Below are 12,597 nucleotides of genomic sequence, written 5' to 3' on the forward strand. Positions count from 1 at the left end.
CTTGAGCTGAACATTCAACCAGAAAACTATCGTTGTGCCTAAATGACAATAAAGCCTTATTCATAGATCAGTGTTTAAGATTTGACCTAGGTAGGTAGATTGATATTTTGATTAAAATGGTATTAAACTAATTCTTAACTAAAACCTTACCTATGTTGTGAATAATTGTATTCTTAAGAGCACTTAATGATTTATGTTCAGCCAAAAACGACACAAGATTAGTTAGGGAGGGACATTATTCTTCATTCAAAGTCTCCCACCACATGGTCCATCAGAGACAAATAAAGTGCAACAAATAAAGTGCAACAAATAAAGTGCTTAAACAGCACAACTTTTTCAAGCAATAAAACAGATGAATGCATTACAAAAATAGCTAAAATGAGGCATAATCAGTATCAGATGCAGATCAGAAGCTGGGTAAAGTCCTTGTCTATGATCTGTGTGCATGGTTATACTGGCCTAGTCTCAGCTCAGATTCTCTTCTTTATCAGACTTCTCAAAGTAGTTTCTGGTTTCTCCTGCTGTCTTGGCGGTCTCTGTATCTCTTCTTCTGTCTACTTCGGGGTGCAGGCATAGATAGTAAAGGGGTGCACTGAAGGTGTAGCGCAGCGCAAAGGTTCAGGGGCGCTCATTAGCGCCATCTACCGTCGTGGAGTTTGAAAAGGAACGGAAGCGTCTCGGACCAAGATCGGATTTTTTTTTTTTTGCACACGTGTCACACGGCGAAAGCGTGAGAGTTGGTAGCTCTGCATGCACAGTTGTTATACAGTTCGATATACTAAGATGCTAATAGTTATGTTGAGACACTGAAGGTATCAAGTTTTTCTTCGCACACAAAAATGCATGCAAAATAAACATGGCCTCTGTGCTGCAAAAAAAACTTAAATGTATGGTGTGCCCTCACCCCACTTGCCACCACCTATCTTTATCTTCTGTTCATTCAGATGTAATTGCCTTTTTAGGATAAAGGTTAATTGGGTCACAGTGCTTTGTTGCCTTGTACTTTAACATGTGTAATGACAACAATGTTAAATCTAATCTAATCTAATAAATCTTTCAAGCCATGTTAATATGATCACCAGACTTCCCTCACAGTGGGACACTTTTTACAGAGGTGGTGTTGACAGCAATTTCATGTCACTTTTTAAAAGAAATTAGATGAGAGAGAGAGGATGACATGCAGCAAATGCAGAAAAGAGAGACATGCAGAAAAGAGAAAAATGAGAACACATTTATCCATGAGTTCAAAGAGTCCTCCAACATGATGGTCTGGCCCACATTATTAAAGACTTTGCCAAAGGTGGTTGAAAAAAGAAAAGGGAGGTAGCCTTCTTATGATCAAACATGTCTGTTACTGGTGAAAAAAAAATCCTGCTGTATGTAGACAAGTAAACAGCTTAGTAGGAAAACAGTATACCTTCATCCACTAAACAAGCTCATTTCATATGTGATGCCTGCTACAGGTCCCAAAAAAGTTGGCACGGGGGCAACAAATGGCTGAAAAAGCAAGAAGGTTCAAAAAGATTCAGCTGGGAGACCATCTAGCAAGTAATTAAGTTAATTGATATCAGGTCTGTAACATGATTAGCTATAAAAGGGATGTCTTAGAGAGGCAGAGTCTCTCTGGTAGTAAAGATGGGCAGAGGCTATCCAATCTGTGAAAGAGTGCATAAAAATATTGTGGAATACTTCAAAAACAATGTTCATCAACGTCAAATAGCAAAGGCTTTGCAACTCTCATCATCTACAGTGCATAACATCATCAAAAGATTCAGAGAAAGTGGAGATGTCTCTGTGCGTAAGGGACAAGGCTGAAGACCTTTATTGGATGCCCGTGGTCTTCGGACCCTCAGACGACACTGCATCAATCATCGGCATGATTGTGTCACTGACATTACTAAATGGGCCCAGGAATAATCCGCTGTGCCATCTGCAGATGCCAACTAAAGCTCTATCATGCAAAAAGGAAGCCATATTTGAACATGTTCCAGAAGCGACGCCGTGTCCTGTGGGCCAAGACTCATTTGAGATGGACTGTTTCAAAGTGGGAAAGTGTTCTATGGTCAGACGGGTCCAAATTTGACATTCTTGTCAGTAATCACGGACGCCGCGTCGTCTTGGCTAAAGAAGAGGGAGCCCTTCCAGCGTGTTATCAGCGTTCAGTTCAAAAGCCTGCATCTCTGATGGCATAGGGGTGCATAAGTGCATATGGTACGTGCAGCTTGCATGTTTTGGGAGGAACTCCGAATGCTGAAAGGTATATAAAAGTTTTAGAGCAACATATGTTCCCCTCCAGACGACATCTATTTCAGGGAAGGCCTTGCGTATTTCAGAAGGACAATGCAAAACCACATACTGCAGCTATTACAACAGCCTGGCTTTGTCAGAGAAGAGTCAGGGTGTTGAACTGGCCTGCCTGCAGTCCAGAGCATTTGCCTATAGAGAACATTTGGCTCTTTATTAAAAGAAAAATATGTCAAAGACGACCACAAACTCTTCAGCAACTGGAAACATATATCAGGCAAGAATGGGGCCGAATTCCAACACCAAAACTCCAGAAAGTCATAACTTCGATGCCCAGAAAAGAAGAGGAGATGCTACACCATGGTAAACACACCCCTGTCCCAACTATTTTGAGACCTGTAGCAAGCATCAAATTTAAAATGAGATCATTTTGTGCATTTTGTGCAAATTGTAATATTTCTCAGTTCAAAAATTTGTTATGTTATTTATGTTCTGTTGTGAATAAAATATTGGCTCATGTGATTTGAAAGTCTTTTAGTTTTCATTTTGTTCAAATTTAAAGAATGTCCTAACTTTTCTGAAATTCGGGTTGTATCTTGCCGAATAAAAGAACAAAGAAAGTGCACATACCTTGTGGTTGCGTCCATGCTTGTCCAGAAGTGATATAATGGATTTGATGTGTCCCTCTTTTATTATATTTAGCGCCTCTGGGCTCTCCACCAGCACGCAGTGAAGAACCTCCAATATACCTAGAAATAAAACTGTGTATAGTAAAAATTATCTCATGCACAACAAGCATTCAGACCCACAATCAGTCAAACACTTAATGCAGGTTCTAAGCAAATGAGTTAGAAGAAATTCAGAAGAAAACAGTCATTGAGGTGTGTGCCTCCATGTAAAGAAATAATTAGACTTTCAAAGTGATAATAATATGTTTCATGTCAACATATTTCTATTATTTCACCACCATTAAATATTAAATATTCGTCGCTCCATCTCATCAAGGGGTGTTGAGCCCCAGCCTGTCTTTCTGCTGTACTTTCTTCACATGACAGCTTTTTGATAATGTTTAGAATATAAGGGAATAAAACATTTAAATACAATTTCAGATAGATTTTTTTGACATAAATGAAATTGTGTGTCATGCATTTGGCTCACTTTTCCCCACACCACTTTGGAAAAAACAGCTATTATAGGTGACATATACTTGACAAGCAAAAGTCATGCTTTTGCAAAAAAATAACATACTTTACACACTTCCATGAGCTTCTCTGTTTCACAGCCAAAGAAAAATCTATGATGATTGCAGAATTTTGGGTCACATGACAAAAAATGTGCATCATTGCCTAGACACTGGGGGTCAGTCAACTGGCTCACCAGCTCAGCTTCCCTCACTCACCTATATTCTCTGATACAGGGATAATGCTATTAAATGTTAAATGTTTTTGTGTTGATTTCCTTGATTTCCCTCCCTCCTTACTTGTATTCTCCTAGATCACATGTGCACTGTATAACTGTGTTATGTGCAACATTAAAATCAATTCATTGTAGGCCAGACACAAGAGATGCTCAGTCTCTCTGGCACGGCATTCAAACCCTCACAGACTATAATCCTCCACCACAGACCTGTGAGAACAACATCACTCTGCTGAGCAGCCTCAATGACTTCCACGGCCAAACAACACACCGGCTCAGAAGTCCCCCCTCCCACTGAATGAGCAGGCCATGTGTCTGGCCCCAACCAGCGTGAAGAGGACCCTCTCCAGGATCGACCCACGAAAGGCAGCCAGACCAGACAACATTCCCGGCCGTGTTCTAAGGGACTGTGCCGAAGAGCTCAAGGATGTCCTCACCGATATCTTTAACATCCAAGCTGTTGTCCCCAAGTGCTTCAAAGCCGCCACCATAATCCCAGTCCCAAAGACCCCTCACCCATCCAGCTACAATGACTATCGGCCCACAGCCCTGATCTCCACCATCATGAAGTGCTTCGAGCGGCTGGTCATGCAGAACATCAAACCCATCCTCCCTCCCTCCCACGACCCATACGAGTTTGCGTATAGGCCAAACAGGTCTACGGAGGATGCTCTCTCCACTGCTCTCCACCCAGCACTCACCCACCTGGACTCAAAAAACTCATGTGCAAATGCTATTCTTAGACTTTAGTTCAGCATTTAACACAATCATTCCCCAGCAACTGATACCAAAGCTGTGGTATCTCAGACTCAAAACCTCCCTCTGCAACTGGGTGCTGGACTTTCTCACATGGAGGCAGCAATACCTCAAAGACCATCACACTGAGCACAGGAGCTCCACAAGGGTGTGTGCTCAGACCGCTGCTCTTTACTCTGCTGACCCACGACTGTGCTCTAATCTGCAGCACCAACCACATCATCAAGTTTGCGGACGCCACAACTGTGGTGGGCCTCATCACCAACAACGATGAAGCCAACTACAGAAGTGAGGTGAACCTACTGGTGCAGTGGTGTAAAGACAACAATCTCATCCTCAATGTGGAGAAAACAAAAGAGATTGTTGTCGACTTCAGGAGAGGTCACCCCCAGCATCCACCGCTAACCATTGAAGGTGCTGCAGTGGAGAGGGTGAGCAGCACCAAGTTCCTGGGGGTGCACATCTCAGAAGACCTTTCCTGGACTAACAACACAATATCACTGGCCAAGAGGGCTTTAAAACGGAGCCTCACGTGCAGAGCCATCAGCATTGCCAGTGACCCTTCCTACCCCTTACATCTCCTCTTCAGTCTCCTGCCATCGGGGAAAAGGTACCTGAGCCTCCGGCCGCGCTCCACCAGACTGCTGAACAGCTTCATCCACCAGCTTTCTGTTTTTGTTTTGTTTTTTTGACCTGTTGCACTTTTATTTTTTCAGTGATGTTAGACTACAGGAAAAAAGAAAAGTTTCCTTTTAGTCGTCCATGCAACGAAGGTGCAGAATCCCTATTGATTTTGTTAATTTAATTTTCTGCTCAGCTAAAAGTGTCTGCCCAGGACAAACTGCAAGGGCAAAAGGCATCAAACCTCGTATCTTGGTAGAAGTCCTGCAATTTCACTTGGCCAAGGTGTCAATACACATGCATACAGCTAGGTGGCGCTATAATAGGGCAATTTACGTTTTGGCTCATATCTCGAGAACCATGTGCCCCAGAAACAAAATTCTTTTTCCCTCTGTTTCCTTATATAGCCCTGATTCTAATGGACTATTTCCGCCTGCCATTTTTTTCCCGCCATTTTGAAAAAATTGCACTTCAAAGCAAAATCAACTCCTCCTAGCCCGTTCATCCAATTCTCACCAAACTTGGCATGTATCATTTATGGACAAAGATAATGAAAATTCTTCAAAGGAACTTTAGCAGGGTTATTGATTACAAAGTCAATGGCTAATTAATTTTTACGCCATGGCGCAGTATAACTCCAAAGCTAATATTTTGTGAAGTGAATGGCATCAAGTTTTGTGCAGTATGGTCTATAGGGGCGCTACTGGTGACTTATACATCGGCATCCCGCTCGGGGACGACTTCGCCACGGCATGGACCCCTTTATGATCGCTTTCGATTATCTAGTTTTCATTAGTTTTGTTTTTGAATATAAAAATAAAAATCAAATAACTTCAGTTTTTAGCCTTGCGATAGACTGGCGACCTGTCCAGGGTGTACCCCATCTCTCGCCCGATCTCAGCTGGGATAGGCTCCAGCACCCCCCACGACCCTTCACAGGACAAGCGGTTACAGAAGATGAATGAATGAATGAATAACTTCAGTTTTTCCAGTGTTAGTTTCTGGTTTTAAAAGCAAACTCAAAATACCAAAAAAAGGCATGGACTGTTAAAACACATAAACATTTAGTTTTGGTTTACAGAAGCCATGAAACAAATACAAAACATAGGGCTGGGCTACATGGTCAATCACAATTTTAATGGATCATTTTAATTATACCAACTGGGACACCGTTGACTAGCATTGTTTAAGCTGCAACTTGACTGGCTGGCAGAGGTACATGTAAAAACACTTAATCTTACAACTTTGTTTATTTCCATATTTATTTGGAAATGGGACAGGTTATTAATATGGTTTTAGAGTTCTATTCATATTCACTTGCAGTGTACATAATTTTTCCAGGTGTGAGCCTAGACGTGAGTTTCGCTCAGTCTGGAGGGAAATAATGATGTTCACAACGGTTCAGGGAAAAAAAAGAAAAAAAGTTTTACGACAGCTGTCAGGCGATGTGCAATTTACGGCATACAGCAGGGCTGCTACAGCTGAAAAAGAAGGAGCCACCAGCACCGCAGAAGCAGCTGATCTACACAAACAGTTGAGGTATTTCTTAGTATATACAGTCAATGGTTATTCGAAAAAGCAGCACAGAACCTGGCAGAAAAAATATCACGGGCTGGGGATGGATGGGCATGTCAGTCAGAGATTCTATTGAACAAGAATAGAAGCTGCTCATAAAAAAAAAAAAAAAACAGAAAAAATTAACGCACACTGTATATTTTGGAGTCTGTGAACTTTGTTCAAAATGAAAGAATGTGAGCTATGAACTTGAACTAGTTCACTTCTGTCTGTGTGAACTGAACTTTGAACTAGTTCTTGTTTAGTGTGAACTTTCACAACACTATTCACTTGTATAGTTGTCCAAAACAAGCTGGCCTACCAGAAGATGCCTCCAGTCGCTCCAGTCTGCTAATCAGCCAGTCCAATGAACCAGAAAACTGAGCACAGTTCTTCCTGTTTCCTCTGATGAGAGCAGCTAGGAGGAGGACCAAAGAAAAAAGTGGACACGAAATAAGTGACATTACTTTTGATGCATGTTAATGGTAACCCAGAAAAATCTGTCCCTACTATTCCCAAATGTCTTTTTGTATTATTGATATTTTGAATATCAAAATCTAAATATACATTATTACAAATTTACGATGCATGAATATGTGTGTGTGTATTTACCCAGCAGTTGGTAGAGGGAGTTGAGGATGGAGCTCCAGGCCTCTGCAGCCTCCTTTCCTACTGCCTCAGCAAAGTGAGCTGCACTATTGTAGACGTGAAGACGATCAATACACTCCAGTCCGAGGCTGATCACCCCCTGCAGATACAGATGCTGTTGGTTTTACTGCTGTGTGATTGTACTGATCTAAAATGGAGAGCAATTCAGGTGAACTGGGTAAACTAAATGTACTTCCTTAGTTCTCTATTAATGACAAAGAATTATTGACATTAAAATTTCTCTACCTACTCCCAAATGTTTAAGTAAAACACAAACAGAAAGTAATGTTTCAAACTTTAACCTATCATTATTTTAAAATGACCTTGACTTTTATACTACTTACTTACCCCTGACAATTTCCATCATTTTCATTTATAAATCATTGGGTGTTTGTATCAGCAACTTCATTTTGATCTATCAAATAACTGATGGACACAGTAATATTTCAGTAGGGAAATGAGGTTTATTGGATTAACAGTGAATGTGCAATATGAATCAAAACAAAATTAGACATGTGCATAAATTTTGGCACCCCAACAGAAAAATCCCATCAAGATTTAGTCGAGCCCCCTTTAGAAAAAATAACAGCCACCAGACGCTTCCTATAGCCTGTGATAAGTGTCTGGATTCTAGATGAAGGTATTTTGGACCATTCTTCCTTACAAAACATCTCTAGTTCAGTCAGGTTCGATGGTTTCCGAGCATGGACAGCCCGCTTCAAATCACCCCACAGATTTTCAATGATATCCAAGTCTGGGGACTGGGATGGCCAATCCAGAACATTGTATTTGTTCCTCTGAATGAATGCCTTAGAAGATTTTGAGCAGTGTTTTGGGTCGGTGTCTTGTTGAAATATCCAGCCCCGGCGTAACTTCAACTTTGTGACGGATTCTTGAACATTATTCTCAAGAATTTGCTGGTATTGAGTGGAATCCATGCGACCCTCAACTTTAACAAGATTCCCAGTACCAGCACTCGCCACACAGCCCACAGCATGATGGAACCTCCACCAAATTTTACTGTGGGTAACAAGTGTTTTTCTTGGAATGCTGTGTTCTTCTGCCGCCATCCATAACCGCGATTGTTATGCCCAAATAACTCAATCTTTGTTTCATCAGTCCACAGCACCTTCTTCCAAAATGAAGCTGGCTTGTCCAAATGTGCTTCTGCACACCTCAAGCGACTCCGTTTGTGGCGTGTGCTAAGAAAAGGCTTCTTCCGCATCACTCTCCCGTACAGCATTTCCTTGTGCAAAGTGCGCTGAATTGTTGAATGATGCACATCCACACCATCTGATGCAAGATGATCTTGAAGGTCTTTGGAGGTGGTCTGTGGGTTGTTTTTGACATTCTCACTATCCTTCGCCTTTGCCTCTCTGATATTTTTCGTGGCCTGCCACTTCTGGCCTTAACAAGAACTGTGCCTGTAGCCTTCCATTTCCTCACTATGTTCCTCACAGTGGAAACTAACAGGTGAAATCTCTGAGACAGCTTTTTGTAGCCTTCCCCTAAATCATAATGCTCAGTAATCTTTGTTTTCAGGTCATTCGAGAGTTGTTTTGAAGCCCCCATGTCACCACTCTTCAGAGGAGAGTCAAAGAGAAGAACACCTTGACATTGGCCACCTTAAATACCTTTTCTCATGATTGGATACACCTGTGTGTGAAGTTCAATGCTGAATGAGCTCATCAGACCAATTTTGTATTCCAATAAGTAGTTACAGGTATTCAAATCAGTAAAATGACAAGGGTGCCCAAATTTTTGCACAGCCTATTTCTAACCTCTGATTTAATTACATACAATTGAATATCGCCGCACTTAAAGTTTTTGTCTCAAAAACACCCCAGTACTCAGCTTTGATTAGAAAATGAATGGCATGCCACTTTGATCATTTCCTGTGAAGATAAAGTAAATTATTATGCAGCCTCAGAGGGGTGCCCAAACTTTTTCATACAACCGTAGTAATTTACACTTTATTCAAAATATTTAAAACTTGGCTAGCTGGACCATTCCAAACTGTGACCTCTGTGAGATTCAGAGATATTAGGTACAGCTACACACTAACCTAGGCCAAGCAAAAGTGTTTTCATTCGATAGGACTTGACTATTCCTTGCCTAGTTTTGATTGTAAAAAAAAAGTAAAGCAAAATTTGTACATTATACACTGATCAGGCATAACATTGTGACCACCTTCCAAATAGTGTGTACATCTCTCTTGTGCCTCCAAAGCATCATGCCTCTGTGTGACTCATCAGAGAATGGACATGAGCCTTCTGAGGGTGTCCTGTGGTGTCTGGCAACAGAATGTTAATAGTGGGGGCCTTTGGGTCCTATGGGTTGAGCGGAGAGGCCTCTGTGGATCATCCCACAGATACTTGATCAGTTTGGGTTCTAGGGAATTTGGAGGCCAGGTCAACACCTTGTGCTAATTTTTGAGTTGTTCCTAAACCATTTGTATGTGTGCCTCTGTCAGGCTGCATCTTGCTGGGGATGGATGGTGCCATCAAGAAGTGTCATTGTTATGGGGTGGGTTGCCCGGTCTGGTGGTGGATGGTACATGTCTAAGTAAGCAGAACATTGAATTGTCACAAGACAGTCAATTTTATTTACTTATCCTGTGGTATCCAGGGGGTTTAATGTTGTGGCTGATCTGTGTACTGTGTTATCTCATCTGTTATGTAAATGTATCATGTGCAGTATTTTAAGCACATGTGCTCCTTTACACATTTCTACTGATTAATAAGTAGAAAGCTATTTATACAAAAACAAATGAATTAAAAAGACCATAAACAACATACTTTGTGTTTTATGTGTGATTCTGGAATGAGCTATAGTAAACAATGCCTTTGATGACACAAAGTGTTTCACTTTGACTTCTTACACTTCTGAATAAAAATGATTCAAAACATCAGTGGATGTTCACATACACACTGGCAGTAGACAAAGAGAACCAAATTTAAAAAAAACACGAAACTGAAATATTATGCTTTTGTGTTAATTTATTCAGAAACATTAGACAATATTACATTTGGTTGTAAGTGCACCTCTAGGATTGCAAGTAAATTTCCAGGCCAAATTAGAGTCCATCGTTCATAAATGCTTCCATTCAATGTAATGAGACTCAGGAGTTATTCAATGCCCATTTTCAGGGGAAAAGTAGCTTTCTAATGAGCTCAGAAACAGAATTGTTGTTCATTAGGCTGGAAAAGATTACAAATCTATAAATCTACAGCCAGAGATTTAAGACGACTGTTACCCTCCACAGGAGTGGTCGACCAACAAAGATAACTCCAAAAGTAAGATACATAATAGTCTGAGGTAATTTTTAGGCAACTAAAGGCCTATCTCATTGGCAAATGTAAATGCCGATGAGACTACCATTAGGAGAACACTGAACAACCATGGCAGAGTGTACACCGTGTATACAAATTATTAATTTTCTTGAATAAACAAATAACATTTCTGTTTTATTTGTTTGATTAGGTTTTCTTTGTCTCTTTCAGTGAAAATACGTTAAGGTTTTGAGTCATTTTTAGGCAGAAATGTTGAAAATATTTATCTTTACTTTTAACAGAAAAATTCATTAATAACATTAGAAACTCATGAATAGGAAATACAACTCGATACAACTCACACCCAAACACACCCAAACACACACGCGCGCGCACACACACACGCACGCACACACCCCCACACACACACACACACACACACACACACACACACACACACACACACACACATTACCTCCTCCTGGAAGAGGTTCTGCCGTTTCTTCAGTGCCCTGAGTCGGTTCTGCTTGTCTTCATGTTCCAAGTGTTCATCAGGTGGTTGGAAGTATCCAATCAGGTCCTGCAGACTCAGGCTGACTGAGTCTATTGGCAGATCTAAAGTAGAGCTGTTTCCCTTTTTTCTTATTGTATCCAGACCCCTTTGGAATACAGAGAAGTAGATGGGAATCAAACTATAAACTATATTTGCTCTGTTGTTACAAACTGCTATATTCTGTTGTTACAAACTGCTGTATGCTAAAGTCTCATACAGTGTGCAGTTACCTGAAATCACATCACTGGGCTCACTGTATAAGATTCAGGGCATCAGTTAAATGACTTGAATGTAGCCAAAGAGGTGAGTTTCCCAAGAGATGAATAAAGTATATCTAAGTGCATCTTCTAATTGTGTTTTAGACTGTATATTTGAATGCTGAGACACTTTTGCCTAATTAAGATGTTTATGAAAAAAAATAAAATAATATATATATATGTGTGTTACAATCACATTATCACATCAAATGAATAGAGAGAATGGACTTTTGTCCAAAAACAACAACAACACAAAAAAAACATCTAAAAAAGCAAGGGCAGTTCTGAAACAGAATAATAATCAGTGTATTATTCATTGTCACATATGCTCACAAACAGTGTTGTGGGTAACGTGGTACTCTAATTACTTTTTTTGTGTAACTTGTAACGTAACGCGTTAGTTTTGCGCGTTAAGTAATCAGTAACTTAGTTATTTTTTTAAAAAAGTAATCCGTTGCTTTAAGAATTACTCCGGATACGGAAAAATTAGATAAGAAAAAAATAATAAAAATAAAAATAAGAAAAATTCCGACTGGAGCCTGCTTTTTGTCAGACAGTACTGTGCCACCTGCGGATGTGTCAGCGGAGGCACAGCGCTGTGATGATGCGTCTGTGCCCTGCTGACCTACGTTACCTGTGTGTGTGTGTGTGTGTGTGTGGGGGTGTGTGTGTGTGTGTGTGAGAGAGTGTTTTCGAATCGCCGGCAAGATGGCAGAGAGGACAGCTTTTGAATCGTGGAAGTAGGCCTACGCACATTATTTTCAATTCGCCAGCGAAAAGGACAAGAACAACATAACGGTAAAATGCACACTCTGCGTTGGTGAAAAGCTTCTGTCGACCGCAAAAAATTCCACTTCCAATTTAAAAAAAACATTTTGGATCCAAACACCACTCTATCACCCTGGTATTGTTATCCTGCAGAGTTAATTTGGTTGGATGAATGACGTTATTCATTGTCAGGACTTCTCGGTGCATTTAAAGCGGTATCACTGGTGTTCCACTGTCCTGGTTTAAGTCATACCTCACTGACAGAGAACAGTTTGTCTCAATCGGGAATTTCAGATCTCCAAATTCACCCCTCTCACATGGTGTCCCCCAGGGCTCTGTCCTTGGCCCCCTGCTGTTCTTAATCTACATCCTTCCCCTGGGCCACATAATACAACATCATGGGCTCAACTTTCACTGTTATGCAGATGACACCCAGATTTACATTCACACCAAGCCCGCTCACATACTATCATTATCCAATCTGGTCAGCTGTCTAAATACCATTAAC

At 40.8% G+C, this 12,597-nt stretch overlaps 1 protein-coding gene across 1 annotated transcript in view; it reads right to left on the minus strand.

The window, feature by feature from the left end:
- Positions 1 to 12,597, minus strand: part of ryr2a (ryanodine receptor 2a (cardiac)) — a gene marked incomplete at its 5' end in the record, with an annotated part of 253,225 nt that overhangs the window by 165,494 nt on the left and 75,134 nt on the right. The window contains 4 exon segments of the mRNA XM_084568164.1: positions 2,875 to 2,993; positions 6,914 to 7,009; positions 7,204 to 7,339; positions 10,987 to 11,170. Coding sequence (XP_084424290.1) covers positions 2,875 to 2,993; positions 6,914 to 7,009; positions 7,204 to 7,339; positions 10,987 to 11,170 — 535 coding nt within the window.

The sequence above is a fragment of the Chelon labrosus genome, assembly GCF_963514085.1.
Source record: "Chelon labrosus genome assembly, chromosome: 19".
NCBI lineage: Eukaryota > Metazoa > Chordata > Actinopteri > Mugiliformes > Mugilidae > Chelon > Chelon labrosus.